General features: G+C 40.9%; 1 protein-coding gene across 1 annotated transcript in view; it reads left to right on the top strand.

Moving 5' to 3' along the window:
* The first annotated feature begins 6,003 nt into the window (after nt 1-6,003).
* The window catches only part of GAS8 (growth arrest specific 8), a 21,389-nt gene continuing 8,781 nt past the window's right edge, over nt 6,004-18,611 (top strand). The window contains exons 1-10 of the mRNA XM_072422596.1: nt 6,004-6,127; nt 8,602-8,706; nt 9,027-9,224; nt 11,809-12,015; nt 12,174-12,228; nt 12,410-12,615; nt 13,413-13,580; nt 14,762-14,848; nt 16,255-16,464; nt 17,726-17,791. Of these exons, the coding sequence (XP_072278697.1) occupies nt 6,125-6,127; nt 8,602-8,706; nt 9,027-9,224; nt 11,809-12,015; nt 12,174-12,228; nt 12,410-12,615; nt 13,413-13,580; nt 14,762-14,848; nt 16,255-16,464; nt 17,726-17,791 (1,305 nt within the window). The 5' untranslated portion in view covers nt 6,004-6,124. The remainder of the gene's footprint in view (nt 6,128-8,601; nt 8,707-9,026; nt 9,225-11,808; nt 12,016-12,173; nt 12,229-12,409; nt 12,616-13,412; nt 13,581-14,761; nt 14,849-16,254; nt 16,465-17,725; nt 17,792-18,611) is intronic.

The raw sequence follows: 18,611 nt of genomic DNA, 5'->3' as shown, positions 1-18,611 counted from the left end.
TAGGGAGTCGTTTTATTACGCCGCGGCGAGTCATGAGCAGCAATTTATTTTACCATTCTGACGATCTCCTATGAAAAGCAGGAATAATTCTGGGCACGGCAGAGGAATGGGAGGAGAGGTGACTGAGCGGCTGAATTAGGAGTCTGATCACACAGTCACACATTGTGACTGCACAGGGTGTGAGCTGACAATCCATCGCCATCCCTACCTGACTTTCCAGGATCTGGGATTTCCAGGATTAACCCCTTCATCCCCAAGCAGATGACGTTCTTACACGTTAGGCATTCAGGGCGAGGTCACAACGGCACCGACAGCACCACGTCAGTGATGCTTTTATGTATTTACTTGTATTTATATAGCGTCAACATATTACGTAGCGATGTACAAAGTCTTTTCTCTTCTTTTTTTTTTTTGGATTGTAATATTGAAATATGTCTGTAATAATAGAAGTCCATTCTTGGTATGTTACAACATACAGCAACAGTATCATTAATAACTTGTTACCATCTAAAATCTTGCAGTCATAAGTAAGTACACCCCATGGAAATGGTTGACTTTTTTTTTTACACAGTGCTACTTATCCTTTCTCTTAGATTGTAAGCTCCTCTGGGCAGGGTCCTGTCCTCCTCCTGTGTCATTGTCTGTATCTTATCTGCGATTGAGGTAAAAATTTACGCTTATAGTTTTCCTGGAGTGTTCAGTGTTAGGACAATCTCGCCGGATGCTCCAACGATAGTCAGCCATCATATGTACATCCCATCCACCCTAATACCGTCCTTCCATGACCTTCAAATCTTGGTGGAATTGTTCACCTTGCTCATCACTGACTGCATCAAGGTTTTCTGGGAAGTTAGAAAGATGGCTATGCAGAAAATGCACCTTGATGCTCATATTGCAACCAAGCATTTTGTAGCTCACCAAGAGTTTCTGCACAATTTTTGTGTAATTATTTGCTGGTGTCTTTTCAAGAAAGTCCTTGACAATGGCTTTGAATGATAACCGAGCATTCTTTTCGACTTCTGACACTGTCCTGATGAAATGTTCATCTTTGATGAGCTGCCGAATCTGTGGACCATAAAGCACACCGGCCTTTATTTTTTCAAATGACAGGCTAGGAAATGCCAAAATGAGGTACATGAAACATCTCCTTCAGTTGGCAAAGCTTTAACGAACTGCTTCATCAGACCCAGTTTCATGTGCAGAGGCGGGAATATAATATTCTTTCTATCAACAAGTGGCTCATGTAGAATGTTTGGATCACCTGGTTTTAGAGCAGATCTTGGAGGCCAATTCCTTTCCACCCAATGCCTCTCACGAGCTCTGCTGTCCCACATGCACAGATAACAGGGATACTTGGTGTACCCGCATTGCTGACCAAGAAGGAAGCATAACATTTTAAGGTCAACACAGATGACCCAATTGTGTTGGTGATATAACTCTCTTTATGTTTGCATATTCTTCACAAAGAAAAACTGAAAGGCCAATTGGGACTGACCCAAATATATTGCCATTGTGAAGGAAGACACACTTTAAGCTCTGCTTTGAGCTATCAATGAATATTCGCCATTCAGTTGAGTTATAGATTGGAATTCCCAATTCCTCCAATAAACCAGGTATGTTATGGCAATACACAAAGCCACTGTCTGTTCTAAAGTACTGCAGAAATGCAATTTCTCTGGTTCAAAAGTACGATACCTTTGTTCCTTTTGCAAGTAAGTTTTTCTCACGCAGTCTTGATGCTAGGAGTTCTGAAACCTTCTTCGATAGTCCCAAATCACTGTACTCATGCTGATCAAACCCCTTACAGAGTCCTCTTCAATTTCAAAGTCCATCATTGTTGTCACCTAGTTCATCACCATACTCATGTTCTTCAAGAGAGGGTAGTGTAAGGAAAACCGGCACTGGGATTTCATCTGAATGAGCCACTGGGCGTATAGCCGATGGTAGACTAGGATACTCTATGTTACATTTCTTGTTATATCCTGAAGTTTTCATTATACAAAAGTAAGTCACTGAAATGATCTCCTGGCTCTCGCCAATCCATAGGTATACCAAATGGCATCTTATCACATGTTCCCTTTGTCCACATCCGTAAATCCTCGACACCCTGCACACCTTATGAGGGGCCCAAGACTGATCTTGATCACCAAGTTTAATTTTGAAATATGCCAAGTAGGCTTGCTCTACAAATGTGCTGATGTTCGCCCTTTGACTGGGAATGGTGAAACTGCCACAGATATAACAAAATGAATCAGGGTTGTTTAGGAACTTACAACTAGAAACAGCAGAGACAGACATGATCTGAAAGAAAGGAAATATGTGTGCAAGTAGAAAAATAAATTTTGCTTATTCACTACGTAGAGCAGCACACAACCTCTGACCACTGTCTTGTGTTTACATGAATAGCCTATACAAATCCACGCTACAGTAATTGCAATAATATAAGTGGTAGAAAAAAAACTGACTTGATAGAAGAAAACTAACTGCACTTTCAGAAGCAGCATACCTATTTTAGTGTAAATAAGCCTAAAAATTAAAGTCAACTAAAGATTTGTTCAAAATTGTATCCCAGTGTAATGTACCTGTTCCGACTTACATACAAATTCAACTTAAGAACTAACCTACAGTCCCTATCTCGTATGTAACCCAGGGACTACCTGTATACTGTATATTATATTATAATATTTATAAAGTAACATGGTCCCTGAGCAGCAGTTCATGGATTAGATGTCTCTTTGAAATACCTGGATGTAAAAGAGGAGATAATATACAAAGTAACATTTTCAAATGATAAGATACAGACATAAAAAAATGGAGCAGTTGTATTTTTCCCAAATCTCAGCCCAACCATCAGGATGTGTGCCAGGCTCACAAGCCGCCAATAATTTCTGTATTAATTAAAGGAGAAGCTGAGAGCGATCTGCAGCCCATCACTTATTCATCAGAGGGAGAAGCGGGTATAAATAGCGTAATCCCCTCGCACTGGTGGCTGCATGGTGTCGCTTTCCAGGGATCAGCTGTTCTGCTCTCTCTTTTCATTTCCTTGTTTGAAAAATTCCCATAAAATCCATCATACTCTCATCTCAAATTAGATTTTCGCTGCTTAACTTTGTGCCCATACCAGGCAGCTGAAGTCTCATTTAAAGACGACAATGGAAGGGAAAGGGACACAGTGCGTGCTTTACAAATTGCATAGAGGTGGGATAACATTGCATGTGTTACAATAAAGAGTTATAATCTATAATGTAACGGAGCAACCAAACTTCTGTGTGCATGTGCAAGAGTTATATCTTTGTGGCCTGGACAAATAGGATGAGTGAAAATCTTAAATTTAGATGAAAACTGGGCAAAGATGCCAGTGCTGTTGAGAAGGTGAAGGGAGATGGGTTTAGTTCTACTTTAAATACTGATCTTCAATCTGGAGCTGCCCCATGTAGTACCTCTCCCATGCCACTGGATGTCACTCAAACTAGATGAAAACTGTGAATGGCTGGTGTCATTGCCTCACCCCTGAGCATCCCATAAAGCATTTGAGGTCAGTATTTACCCCCTGTTTTACAAAGAATTAGTCAATGAATTGTCTCACCTATATAAATCAATGTATTGTCCTCTTTCATCAGCACAGAATTAATAGTCAGAGTGTCCCCCCTCCCTCAGCAGCACAGAATTAATAGTCAGTAATAGTCTGCCTCCCTCCCAGTAAGAGTATTGTCTCCCTCACCAGACACCATTAGTGATTAGTGTATTGTCTGTATCAAAGTGTTTGTAGTCAGTACCCTTCCAAAGCATTATTAATTCTTGCCCCCCAAAACATTAGTAGTCAGTGTATTGTTTCCTTCCCATGCCTTACCCCCTTTACCTCCAAAAACAATTGGTATCAGTGTCATGTTCTCCCTCCAAAATCCCAGGTCAGTCCTGCAGGAGGGATATGTAAAATTCATCTACAGAGAACCTCGGGGGCAGGGCTAATGGAGCTTTAAAGACTATTTACAGCTAGAATTTATAATTTTAAATAGTGAAAAGATGGTGAGAACTGTCTGTGTATCTTCACTTTTTGTCAGAGATCCAGCTTTTCCTTCTGTTCTCCTATGACACATGGGGCCTCCGGGAGGTGGAAAAAGGAATAAAGGGCACGGCGTCCAATGTGGTGCACTGTTTCGGTGACAACAGAAAGGAGATTCCTCTCACTTCCTATTTCCTGTTGCATTTATAGGACAGGAAGTGAAGAATCAGCATGGGGCCTCTGAGGTCCTAGGGCCCCCTATAAAAGGGGGCTTCCCCCACCTAAACAAGTCCCAGAACTTCAGAGGAATAAAACTACCCTGCTTGGGTTTCTGTGACCAGTACCAGAAAATACCCTTGTAGTCCCGCAGCACAGGGTGCAAGAATCAGCAGGTCCAGAAGAATTCCGGTTATTAACCAGTGACAGCCAATGTATAGGGACCCATTTACTAATTACCGCAGTGAACAGGGGCCCATTTACAATAGACCCAAATGAAGAGTGGCCCTTTACCAATGCTCCTAATGAGCAGGAGCCCATTAACCAATTACCCCAAGGTATAAGGGCCCATTTATCACTTACCACAATGAACAGCAGTCTGTTTACCAATGACCCAAATGAACAAGGGCCCATTTACCAGTTACCCCAATGTATAGGAGCCCATTTACCAATGACCCCAGTGAGTAGGGAACCATTTACCAATGACCCCAATGTATAGGGTCCTATTTACCAATTACCCCAGTGAACAGGGAACCATTTACCAGTTATTCCAATGTATAAAGGCCCATTTACCATTGACCCTAATAAAAGGGGGCCCATTTACCAATAACCACCATGGACATTGGTTAATTTATCAATGACCCTAAAGTATAGGGGCCCATATACCATAGACCTCTATAAACAGGGAACTGTTTACCAATAACCTCAGTGAGCAGGGAACCATTTACCAATGACCCCAATGGATGGTGGCCCATTTACCAATAAACAAGGGCCCATTTGCCACTGACAACAATAAATAAGGAAATGTTTGCCATTGACACAATGCCCAGGGGCCAATTTACCAGTTACCCCAATGTAAAGGGGCCCATTTACCAATTACCCCAGTGAACCATTTATCAGGCATTCCAATGGTGTAGGGGCCCATTTACCATGGATCCCTATGAACAGAGACCCATTTACCAATGACCCCACTAAATAGGGGCCCTTCACTGAATGTCATCAATGTATTAGGATTGAACTCCCCTGACTTGGTCAATATGGCATATTATTTTTTTTACAACTTCATTCTCTTTATATTTAGCCTGTCTGGCCCACACAACTAATAATATATTATGATAGGGGCATTTTTTTTACTAACCCCCAATGTAACGGGGAATTAATATTACCCCCCCCCCCCCCCGTGTAGCTGGGGCATTTATACTGGGGCAATACACCCAACTATTTCCAATGACTGACAATATAAAGTAGGAATTTGCACTGACTTCCAGGTTTACACTTTGACATTACTGATCTGTGCACAACAAATACAATTTTTTATGTGATTTTTTTTTATTTCTTTGCATTTTCCTTTTGATCATTATTTAAACCAACAGCTCTAATGCAATACTTATTTTTAGCCACGTGATTGTTGGAAGAAGAGGAAAGGGTTAAATGTCTGAGAACTGGAACAGATAGGAGCTGGGGCTGCACTGCTGATCACAAGGGGTTAATCTCAGCCATCTGCAGGAGGAAAAAAAGAACAGGTGGGCGGAGTTTTTCGGTTAAGTGGGTGGGTTTATATGATTAAACGGGTGTGGCCAGGTGATAGAGTGTGTTCAGTGTGCGCGCATCTTTATTACCCATGCTGTAAAAAAAAAAAAAAAAAAGGCAGTGCTGAATCACGTGACGTTTCCTGCACACTGGTAGGAGGGCTGAGTCTGTCTCTCAACGTCTTTCTATCTATCAGCGCTCGCTGGCTCTCCCAAGTTCTCTATCGCAGATACCACCCCCTGCCGCGTTGCTAAGGACGCACTGTCATCACTCCGCCTCCTCATCCCAGGAAATCCCGTGACTAAATCTCGCGGAACTCTCTCGCTGTTGCTAGGTAACTGTGTTATTTGTGTCAGTGGATGAAGAGCAGCCACCATGGTAAGTGTTTAGTGCCAATGTACACAAAGCTGGGGGGGCCTGGAATGTACAAAGTGGGGGGCTGTGTGCAGCCTGCAACCCCTGCAAAGCTCAGTGTTCTAGGGGGTCAGCAGTCCATGTGCTGGGATAGTATGGAGGGACCTCTGTCACAGCTGGAGGGGTGTGGGGGTGACTGGAGGGACTTTTAGGTTTTTCTGTTTATTATTCATATCAATGAATGGCATTTGTTATTGTTCTGACTTTATTGTAAACTAATTTAATACCCATAGACTGTCATTGCCTCAAAAAAGAGGATTTTTCTGCCAATAATAATATTAGGAAAGGAAGCGTAAGGATAAGTGGGAATAGTGTGTCCGTCCAATGAGTAGGTACAAATATTAAATTCTGTTCTTAACAAATTAAAGTAAGGGCAGACGGGGCAGCTGCCTGGGGCCCCGGGGCGTAGGGGGCCCATTGGAATGCTAACAAACCTTCTGCCCTTCAAGGATGTTCATAAAAAGTCATATTAAGCTTTAAAAGTATTTAGACTTTCTATCAGAACATGATAAAGCTTTGTAAAGGTTATTAGAATTACACATAAAAGCTATCTTCTATTGCTGATCCTGCAGGAATTGTATCCATTATATATCTGAACACAGGATCACCCATTGCTGGCGTGTGTCTAAACATTACAGGTTTGATGACTGCGATCAGTCGCCTTGATTTTACTACTTTAGTCACTAACCCAGGATAAACAGATCAGACTTTACTGGCTGCATGCTTGTTCCAGGTCAGTGGCTCAGTAAGCGGTAAAGGTAAGATCAGGGTAACCACCCTGGAACCGGCAGCAGTAGGCCCAGCTTCCATGTAAATGCTGGTTAAGGTCCAAATACACGTACAGGTAGTCCCTGGGTTAAGAACATCCAACATACGGACGATTCCTAGATATGAACAGGGCATCCCTGCTCGCTGTGTGCAGGACGGAGGCTTGAGGCGGGGTGGTTTGCATGACTTGCAGAAGAAATCTTTTGCTAAACACAGCTGCGGTTATGGACGATCTTTAAGACTGAGCTTTTTCTGCAGCCGTTTGTAACTCTTTATTTAACCAAGACAAACTCTGCAGTTGTTTCTTTTTGCATATCAAAGCGCAGCTTGCTCCAGAACTCAATGAATGTCTAGGCTCCATAAAGATTTTTTTTCCTTTGCGTGTGATTAACTCACCGTGAGGATTTTATACAGTAACTGACACCACGCTGCCTAATAATATGTTGAGACAAACATCTGTCCTAATTGCATTTATTAAAATAATGTACCTGTTCTGCCTTACTTACAAATTCAACTTAAGAACAAACCTACAGTCCCTATCTCGTATGTAACTTGGGGACTACCTGTATTGGATAATGGCTTTCTAGAACTCACCCTTGCAGGTATTGAATTGCTGAGCTGGGATTTTCTCTGAAAGTACAATATAGAAGATGTTTAAAGTGGAACTTTTATGTAAAGAAAAATTAGACTTTTACTTTTGCAGAGCCCTGAATCCCTCTCCAGTTGGATTGCATTCGATCACTGGATTCTTTCTTTGTTCCTGGTGCAGAGGAATCAGCCGGCACCCCAGGCGCGAGATCGGGTGATGTTTTCTCCTAAAAAATGTAAATATGCCAATCTCCCTGCGCATGCATGAGACTGGCATTTTTTGTTACATTGCGAGGAAAGCCTAGTTCTGCTCCTTCTGCACAAGCCTGATCTCAGCCATGCACAGAAGGAGCAGCACAAAGCTTCCTGGGATACATGACGTATACAATGTTCTCTCCAGTATTTATTAGCCGGGTGCATCACCCAGCACTTTTCAGCAACCACCCGGCTGTTTTTGGGTGGTTACTAAAGAGTTGAGTCGCAATACAGAGGCCACCACCCGCCTACCATTTCTTCCCACCCAGACAAAAAAAATGTCTGGGTTGAGCACTGCGTATATATTCCTGGAAGCTATTGGTTTCTCATTTAGTCTTTACTGTTTTTGTAAAACAGACATTTTTTTTATTATATAAAAAGGTCATCCACCCTGGTGGCAGCCGACGCTGGAACACGGACAGGTAAGTTGGCCGGCTTTAGTTCACCTTTAAAATAGAAGCTACTTCTGGAAGGGAACTAACAGGAATGGTTCAATCATCATGTGAATGGTTATGGCAACCTTTTAAGATGAGCAAGATATAAATAATATTGGCCATTATTGCAGTGAGGAATGGGGGGGGGGTTGTTTGGTGTCGAATCAGTCAGGGCCCGGACAAGAGGTACTTCTGTACCGGACCCTGATCAAGAGAACTTGACTTTTGAAATGCTGAAACCTTTAGACCTGGGGCCCCAGGAAGTTTACCTATTATGGGGCCCAGAAATGTCTGATGGCGGTCGTGAACTCAGTCGCTTAGTGTTTAGTAAATGTCTCATTGTAAGCACAATTATATTTGACCTACCTGACCTGTTTTGAAATGAATATCCAGCCTCCAAAGAAGAAGAAGGGAGAGAAGAAAACAAAGTCCGCCAAGGGGAAGAAAAGCCCTGGACTGGTGGATGGATTATCTACTGAAGAAATGAGCAAGGAACAGGTAGGTCCTCTTTAATAGGAATGTGACTGAGGTCTGCTTAGAAGGACAATATGGTGTTAGCCTTTGAAGGGATGGTCTTTTAAAGGATAATATTACCATAGTTTGGTCATATACAGCAGGGGGGTGCTACTTGGACTACCATAAGTACACCAAGATCTCTTTCCATTATCATACCCATAACTTACTGAACATGATAACATACCATGAGCTGTAGATGTTATTGTTTTTATTAAGGGTTTTCCTGAAAATTATACCAAGGGTTCCTCAGGGGTGGGAAGGTAGAGAAAGGCTAAACATGAAGTTGTACAATTGCTTTGCAGCTGGAGGAGCACATAGTGCGCCTTCGGGAGGAGCTGGACAGAGAACGCGAGGAGAGAAACTACTTCCAGCTGGAGAGAGACAAAATCCACACCTTCTGGGAGATCACACGGCGCCAGCTGGAAGACAAGAAATCAGAACTGCGTAACAAAGATCGAGAGATGGAGGAGGCGGAGGAGAGGCATCAGGTGGAGATTAAGGTGAGAAGATCCCAATTATTTCACTTTATCAGCATATTCCTCCAAACCTTTATGGATAGCACCGGCATTCTGGTCCTTCATGGTCATGCATGACAGGGTGGGCACTGATACACAACACCTATCACTCAATCTTAAAAGAGAACGGACAACAAATTATTCTGGTTGTCTTAAAAAGTAAAAATATAAAACTTTTACAGGTAGCCACCTAACTTGGCTACCTGTAAAAGTTTTATATTTTTACTTTTTTAAGACAACCAGAATAATTTGTTGTCCTTTCTCTTTTAAGATTGAGTGATAGGTGTCGTGTATCAGTGCCCACCCTGTCATGCATGACCATGAAGGACCAGAATGCCAGTGCTATCTAGTACTATCCAGTGCTTCTCAAACTTTTCAATCACAACCCTTCTTATATAGATTTACCAGGCAATGATCTTCCAGTTACAGGTATTGCAGTTTGCTGCTAAGCCCCATACTCCTATTGGCCTATCAAGGCTGGGCAGGGGGCCTAAGAAGGCTGGGCAGGGGGTTCAGTCATAATAACCAATCAGAATCCACTACAGCAGAAAAAAGTGAAATACTTGCCACTTTTGCTGCACAATAATGCTTCTCCATTCAAGTGCAATTCTCTGTTGAAGTCTGCTAGAAAAAAATAGTTCTTCTGGGAGTGTCAATCCCTGGGCCCACACTATTATTATTAATGTTATTATTACACAGTATTTATATAATGCTGACATATTATGTAGCGCTGTACAAAGTCCATAGTCATGCCACTAGCTGTCTCTCAAAGGTCAATTTGAGAGGGAGCCAAATAACCTATCTGCATGTTTTTGGAAGGAAAGCCACACAAACGGGGAGAACTTGCAAACTCCATGCAGATAGTGTCCTGGCCGAGATTCAAACCTGGGACCTAGCGCTGCAAAGGCCAGAATGCTAACCACTAAGCCACCATGCTGCCTAGTTGTTACTGGTGCCTCTGGCTGACCTCCATGTGTCAAGAAGACACACCAGCAGTGTGCAGATCAGTGAGAGGAGCCATTGAGTGCTGTGGGGCCTAGGAGATTCACAGTGCTAGAAGTATCTGTTTCCTAGCAGGCTTCAGAAAATAACTTTTTTTGACTAGAGCAGAATATTGGCAATGTAGGCAATTTACACACACACACACACACATTTATATATATATATATATATATATATATATATATATATATATATATATATATATTATATATATTAGTTTGCTTCAGAAATGCTGCTTGCTGCATCCTTTGACTTCCCAGCAGCTGCTACCTGCAACCAAGGACATTCACTATTCAGATTTTCCATTTCTTACTTTGCTGATCTCAGTGCTAGCTTCTGAGACACAGACAACACACAATTTCTTCTCCTTTAAGTCAGCATTTTCCTGGAAACAGAAGGAACTTCCCCGGGGTACAATCCAGAGCTAGCCGTATGAAGTCGGTATACCATTAATCATAATAGCATTCTGCCGTCAGACATTGGAATCAAACAGCAGAGCTGCACAAAGTCTTAAAGGGCAACAACAACCTCATCGAATACTGTGGTGTTACGAGGACCCACTGTTAGTGCCTCACTGCAGGATTCTCTGGTTATTTTGTTACTCTGAATTATTGTGAATCTTTCAGTGGAGTCATCATTTGCGTTATTAAAAGCTGCAGATGATGGGCAGAACTGGGAATTGATAATGCCAATGTAGTCTCAAACAATGGCCCCAATTTAATAAAGGCTGGAGAGGATACTCTTTCATCAGTGAAGCTGGGGGATCCAGCAAACATGGGATGGATCTGGTTCACGTTTAAAAACATTTGCTAACAAATACCAAATGAATTTTAGGAAATCCATTCCAGGTTTGCTGGATCACCCAGCTTTACTGATGAAAGTATATCTTCTCCAGCCTTGGAGAGCTTTAATAAATCAGGCCCAATGTCTGGTAGAAATATAGTAACATAAGGTGATAGGCAGGAGAGATAACTGTAAAGCACTCTTGTGCAGAAAGCAAATGTAATGCACAAATATGGTTGTCCTCATGTACATCTATAATTACAAGCAATACACAAGGTTATTCTTATATGATCACATATTATTGAGGCGATGTACTGTATTCTGAGCCCTTACACATGTGTGACTAAAGGACTCCAATTCTAGTGGCTTTGTCTAGGCTGAGAAGATGTAATAACTTTACTTCAAGCAGGAGGAAGCATCTCCTCAGTCTCCTCTCCCTTTTTGAACACATTGCAACATTGTAACCTTGTAGTAAAGTGAAACTATGCCACATGGGTTAATCTGTGTCCAACATGCATGAACATAGCCATTACCCATACTGGAATTAACATTATTGTGATATTTCTGAGCTGGCATCTCAGTCAAGGAAGTAGTTAGTGACCCTGGATGATGACTATGTCCATTTGGAGAGAAAAGCATATGAAGACATTGTGATCTCTGAGGAGTATTAAATACATGGACATGTTACACTTACACATTACCTAGCTCACAAGCAAAAAATGATTCTAGCTCCATTGTAATAAGGTACATAACCACTTTTTTCTTTTTACATTGTCTTCTACAGGTATATAAACAGAAAGTGAAGCATCTCTTGTACGAGCATCAAAACAACATCTCAGAAATGAAAGCGGAGGGCAGCGTGGCTATGAAGTTGGCACAACAAGATCATCACACTCAGGAGAGCCTACTGCGTAAAGACATGCGCGGACTACGGGTGGAGATCAAAGAGCAGGAGCTGGCCAATGAGATGGTGGTGAAGAATATCAAAATGGTAGGTGAAAAGGAGTGGCGCTAAACTGAAATATCATCTGCAAATGTGTCTGTCCCATTATTCTTCAAGGCAATCCGCCATTACAAAATCTTAAAAGGTTCTTGAGTTTTTGTTTTCTCTGCTTTTACATTTCTAATACATTCCTATTCTCCTGACAGAAACAAGATGAAGAAATCACACGACTGAGGAATGATTTTGAGAGACAAGTGAAAGGTTTGTGTTAGGTTGTACCAGCAGTAGTTATAAATTGCAGAATTCAGCTATACAAAGAAGCAGGTCAGGCCTATTTTGACTCTGTTTTTTTAAATAAATCATGTACAATAGTACCACCAGGTAAACAGCTAGATACATAGTTTTGGCTTTAATGCCGTGAGCTCTCATATTCCATTTACAGAAATTGAAAACAAATATGAGAAGAAGATGCGCATTCTACGAGATGAGCTTGATCTACGCAGGAAGACGGAGATTCACGAGGTTGAGGAGAGGAAAAATGGACAGATCAACACATTAATGAAGAACCATGAAAAGGCCTTCAGTGACATCAAAAACTATTATAATGACATCACACTTAATAATCTGGCTTTGATCAACTCACTTAAGGTAAACTAAACAGGATGAATAAATTCCATTATTTAGTAAAGTAGACAATAAAACGAAATTACAAAGTTTTTTTAAAAGCTGATAATCAAGTATTCACAATGAAGACAGTATAGTGGGGAACAGAATTTTCCAGCACATGACTCCCTTTTTGTTTAGTAATCCCATAGAACCAGACTATCAACTGTAGATTGGTGTCACCTTTTTCCTACGCTGGCAGCATATATAGAGCTACAGGCCAAACAGAAATGTCACATCATGGTAGAGGTCTAAGTTTTTAGTATTATTTAGTAGTATTTTTAGAAGGAGAATAGCAATAGCAGCCGTCACTACAGGACTACGTTAGGTAGGTTGGGCAATCAGATTGTGATGTGTAGCCATCTTTAGAATGTCTTTAATGAAAGTAAGGCTCAGCAGGATATGTTTCGTTATGCTTGACTTCCTTATTTTATGTAAAAACATTACATATGGATCACTTTACACTATCAGCTGATTACCTACACTTCCCACATATCAGCCTTATATAGTCAAACCCTGTAACAGTAATCCTGCAATGTGCAGCATACAGGTTCATAGAACTGAAGATATTCTATCAAAACAATGGACTTGCCCAATTTATACCTTGAAAGAGTTACTGTATAGTAGAATACTGTAAGGTTTATGTAAACTCTTACAATTACCTTCTCCAATTTACTAATTTAGATTACATGTAGCAATAGATAGGGCCTTATTCCTTTGGTTCGAGACGTTTTGTATCTAAATTCTTCATCAGATACAGCCTATTGTGTTCCCCCTCATAGGAGCAGATGGAGGACATGCGGAAGAAGGAGGACCGGCTTGAGAAGGAAATGGCTGACCTCCAGTTACAGAACCGCAGGCTGACTGAACCTCTACAGAAGGCTCGAGAGGAGGTGGCAGAACTCCAGAGACAACTGGCCAACTATGAAAAGGACAAGACATCTCTAGCTGTAAGTGCTAGCTCTGAAATTTAAATTTAATTATAAAATATAAATTTAAATTTATATTGGCCGGTTAGAATGGTAATGGTGAGCTCCAGGCAGGCAGCTAATTACACAGGTAAAACACACATGTGCAGAAGGTGTTCTAGCTTACAAAGAACTTGTATTCCTTGCCATCTAATCCTAGAATTTATGATATCCTACCAGAAGGAACAGCTAGGTAAGGACCCCTTACATTTCCAGTAATTATAACACTTGCCCTTCCTATATAGTGACTATGTCAGCTTACCAATCAAAGAGAAGCTGCTTGCAAGGTATGAAGAACAGAAATCCCGTACTTTCATGCAGTGATTTTCAGTGTCCTCCTCCTGTCTGAATGCCAGGCCATTCAGATCACACAAAATGTAGGTGTTTCAAGTGCTTACTGCTAATGCTTGTACACCCCATCCATTCTTCTCAACATTACTGTTGGCCATTGAGGAAGATAGTGATAATGATGAACCTGTATGTGGGGTTAGGACAGGCTGAACAAGCTTCAGCCTTACTAAGAAGTGTCAATCAGAATGGGGGGATAGAAAGCTACTTCATCTAAGTACAGGAACCCATAGACCTATGAACCCATAGAAACCCATGTTGGCTAGTGATCATTGTCATCTCTAAAGTAGTGAAGCACAGTATAACAAATTATTCCTACAACACTGCATGTTTTGAAAGTAAAACTGCTACAGTTACTTGAAAGAAGACCTATATATCGTTATACTTACAGTTACCTGACACAATGAATGGCACTAAACTTGGTTACAGCATGCCGGCATTGATTCTTCATAACCTCCACGTATTAGGGGGTCGCTGTTTCTAAAACATAACAAAATATTAAAACTGTATTTACGCATGAAAATAATTTCATAATGTAGGTACACAGAATACAATCCAATACCTTCTGTACATCTCAGGACTTAATCCCCCCATTTAACACTGCTCAGACCACCAGCTGTGTCATCCCATTATTTACACATGTGATCTACACATGTGAATCTGCCTGACAGCTGCAAGGCTTATCATGACACATTCAGCTCCTGTCACTCCCTAAACACCTTCCTGTCACTGTGCGTCAAGTCACAATGCCCTCACCATGGGGACGACAGAATATAAATAATTGATTATAATAATTGTTTCTTTTTTCCCTGCAGAGTACTAAAGCACGTTTGAAATCCACAGAAAAGGAGCTAAATGATCTGAAATGGGAACATGAGGTGTTAGAACAAAGATTCCAGAAGGTGACTATTGAATGAGTGCAACTTCAAGGCTGATGTATCATAGAGTTCAGGCATTAGATGGTCACGCTGAGAGTGACTCCGCAGCTAAGTATGACATATTCTAGGACTCGGGCATAGATGGCTACGCTGGGAATGACTCCACAGCTATTAAGACAGAAGAACCTAAGGCTACGTACACACGTCAGATGATTCACATCCGAAAAGGGCTGATATTGGACGAGAATCTGATGTGTGTATGGTGTTCGTCGTTCATGGATCTGTCCTGGCAGATCCACGAATGATGGAAGTGAAGGGGAGAGAGCGCAGTGGGGTGCTGCTCCATCATTCTCCCCTCTCCTGTCCCATAGAGCGGAATGGAGCTGTATGTACAGCACTCCTTCAGTCTTTTGTTCTTGGAAAGGATCATAAAAAATCCTTTCCAATGACAATTATTGAAGGTGTATACATAGCCTAAATGGGTGAGAAGCTCCATTTTGGTGAGTGATCATAAAGTGGCTGTACACATAGCCATCTGTGATTGATTTAGGTATGAGTGATTGCAAACAAAACATTAATCAATTACATTAGAGAACAATGCAACATGTATTGTATTGTTTCAAATGTTTGATCCAATAAAATATAAAATGTGATCTGTTATTGATGTAAGGTTTTCAATTCTGCTTCTGGTGTTGTGAATCCCAAGAAATGTTATTAGCCCACTTCTTAGTTTTCTGAACAATAGCTTCCCCTAAGTTATGTAGATAACTAAATGAGGATGTGTTGTGTAGTCCACCAGAGGAGAACTGGGCAGGGGTTACAACACTCTGAGATTTCAATGGCAGCAGAAGCAAGGTTGTCGGCTCACTTCAGAATTTATTCCATTTCTGGCAAGATTAAGGAGTATTTCCCTGCACTTGCAGCATCGTTAGAAAGATATAACCTAGAGAAATCTGTATGTATTGCAGGGATCTACTGTATGTTTTTTTTTTTTATCCACTGACGTACACCTAAATGACACAACCAGTTTTTTTTTTGTGAAACCCTTTGACCAGTGTAAATTGATATCTGGGCAATAGGTGGCTCTATCATAAAATCTTTAAATGGCATAGTTTAAGCTTCTAAGATTTTATACACAAAAATTCATATTAGCATAAGATGGGGGAGTTCTCCTTTTCATCTGATCTAATTAAAGCAGCAAACACATACAATCTTAATGTACAATCTCCTTTAATGCTAATTCATCCTGATTCTTAGTACAATGGTGAGGAGACTTTCCTTATAAATGTTACAGTTCATGTGCTGGTCTGTGAACACAAACTTGCAGATCTCACCATCAGGATGCATGAGAAAATAAGACATTTGGTTATTCTTTCCTTGAAGTGAACTAACCCTTTAGGGATTGTTCTTTTGGTGTACTTCTAATATAGATACAAGTGGAACGTGATGAACTGTACAACAAGTTTACAGCCGCCATTCAGGAGGTTCAGCAGAAGAGCGGCTTTAAGAATTTACTGCTGGAGCGAAAGTTACAGGTGCTCAGCGACACCCTAGAGAAGAAAGAAGCACAGCTAAATGAAGTGCTTGCAGCCTCCAACCTGGACCCCACCGCCCTCACTGCTGTCACCCGTAAACTAGAGGTATGTTGCAGATTCATAGATGACTAGGAAAAAACAATGGGAATGCAAAACTGGGTAAAGAAGGATGATACAACTTAGGAGGAGGTAAAACACCCTTCCACACTTGCTCCTATATAGCTGACTAGTTAAGGGAAACACTAAGCACCCTGACCGATCATCCAGCCATATAAATGAACTAAAATGAACCTGACATATTAAGAGGTACATTATATTCACAAAGAATTGTTAATCATCACACCTATATCAGCTTGTTGGACATTCCATTCTAAAACATTATTATTGGAGCTGCCTAGCCTGCTCTTTATCGGTATGACGGCTTCTGCTCTTATAGGAAACTTTTCCACAGTATTCAGGACCGTATGTACAAGAATTTTTGCTCTTTTAGCTAAAATACTATTTGTGGTTTTCCCATTCACCTCAGGTGTTCATGAGGCTCAAACCAGGCTTTGTGTGGGCCATTTTAGTTCCTCCACATTGAGCATGAAGTCATATCTTTATAAAGCTGTCTTTGTAGGCAGTCATGCTGGAACAGGAAGGGGTCTTTTTCAAATCCGGAAGCATACAATTGTCTGAGATGTCTTTGTATGCTGTAACATTAACATTACCCTTCACTGGAACGCAATAATTGTGAGATATGTCAATTTACATTTGGTCATAGAGATAGGTGTGATGTTTTGGAGTTCACATACTTTTGGCCATATAGCGTATGAACACTGGAATTTCCTTTTGGATTTTAATGTTTCTACGTTATCATTGATGGGAAGTCTTTGTTGCTGTCTATACCCCCCCAGTGGGGGTATAGACAGCAACAAAACATTATTTGCTTTTAGAGTGTGGTAGGGTTAGTACAAAAATTTTCTTATTGTCATCTTCACCTTCCAGCTCTGGTGACACTTCTTGACCTAATATTTTGTCCTTCTGTAGTGTCACCGGGGTGGAAAATTAGAGCAAATATTCTGGTGGCAACACAGGAGAAAAATAATTGACAGAAGGTCTAAATTTTCCCCATAGAATTAAAAATTTGGCTGGAGCTGGGCTTTAATCTACAGAGGATTCAGTGAGTGGTTATAGTGGGTATGACATAGGGTAGGTGATAAGTTGAGGTGGGTATTGCCCCTTTAAAATTCCCATAGATTACTTTTCCTTTAGTTGTAAGAAGAATTTTTGGAACTCTGCTTGAATGTTGTATGTCTGCCAGTATTCTATCATATATCACTTTCCCCACATGAATAAACATGTCTTTTTTTTCCTCTCTACACAGGATGTATTAGATTCCAAGAACAACGCCATAAAGGACTTGCAGTATGAACTAGCTAGAGTGAGCAAGGTAAGAATGACTGGGGGAACAGGCAGAGAACAAATCTAATATTCTGCTGTACAATATGGACCTAATTTATTAAAGCTGTCCAAGGCTGCACAAAATACACTTTCATCAGTGAAGCTGGGTGATCCAGCAAACCTGGAATGGATTTCTTCAAAGTCATTTGCTATTTCCTAGCAAATGTTTTGAATCCTGAACCAGATATATTCTAGGTTTGCTGGATCACCCAGCTTCACTGTTGAAAGTGTATTCTCCGCAGCCTTGGAGAACTTTAATAAATCAGAGCCTGTGTATAACCGGATGTTTTCCTTTTGCTCAGATTGATTTCTATGGCACTGAAAGATTTAAGTGACGCAATTGTTTGACTATACTGGACAAAAGTAGGGAGGTCGCTCTGCTAACCCTCCCCCAACATATATTCATGTCTGCCTTTACTGCCAAATCTAACTGGGGGTGCAAAGTGTATCCCTCTGTACTTCCAGCTACTATTAGATACATGGATTAATTCCCCAACTTCTCATGAAACAACATTGATGTCTTTGATTAGCTCATCACCATCAAATGATAGCAAGAAAGGAATCCATACCCCATAATTTTTCAATTCAAAACAGATCAACAGGTCATCAACAGAGGTATGAAAAGCAATGGAAATGGCGAGAGGAAATTGTGACCCTATTACCGTATTTTTCGGACCATAAGACGCACTGGACCATAAGACGCACCAGTTTTTAGAGAAGGGAAATGAAGAAAAAAATATTCTGAAACAAATAGTGTCCTAAAATATTTTATGTGCATTAAAAACCAACATCACAGTCATAAACACATG

This window comes from Pyxicephalus adspersus, chromosome 9, assembly GCF_032062135.1.
Source record: "Pyxicephalus adspersus chromosome 9, UCB_Pads_2.0, whole genome shotgun sequence".
Classification (NCBI taxonomy): Eukaryota; Metazoa; Chordata; class Amphibia; order Anura; family Pyxicephalidae; genus Pyxicephalus; species Pyxicephalus adspersus.
Note: the sequence above shows the minus strand (reverse complement) of the source record. Positions and strands in the feature narration are given on the sequence as shown.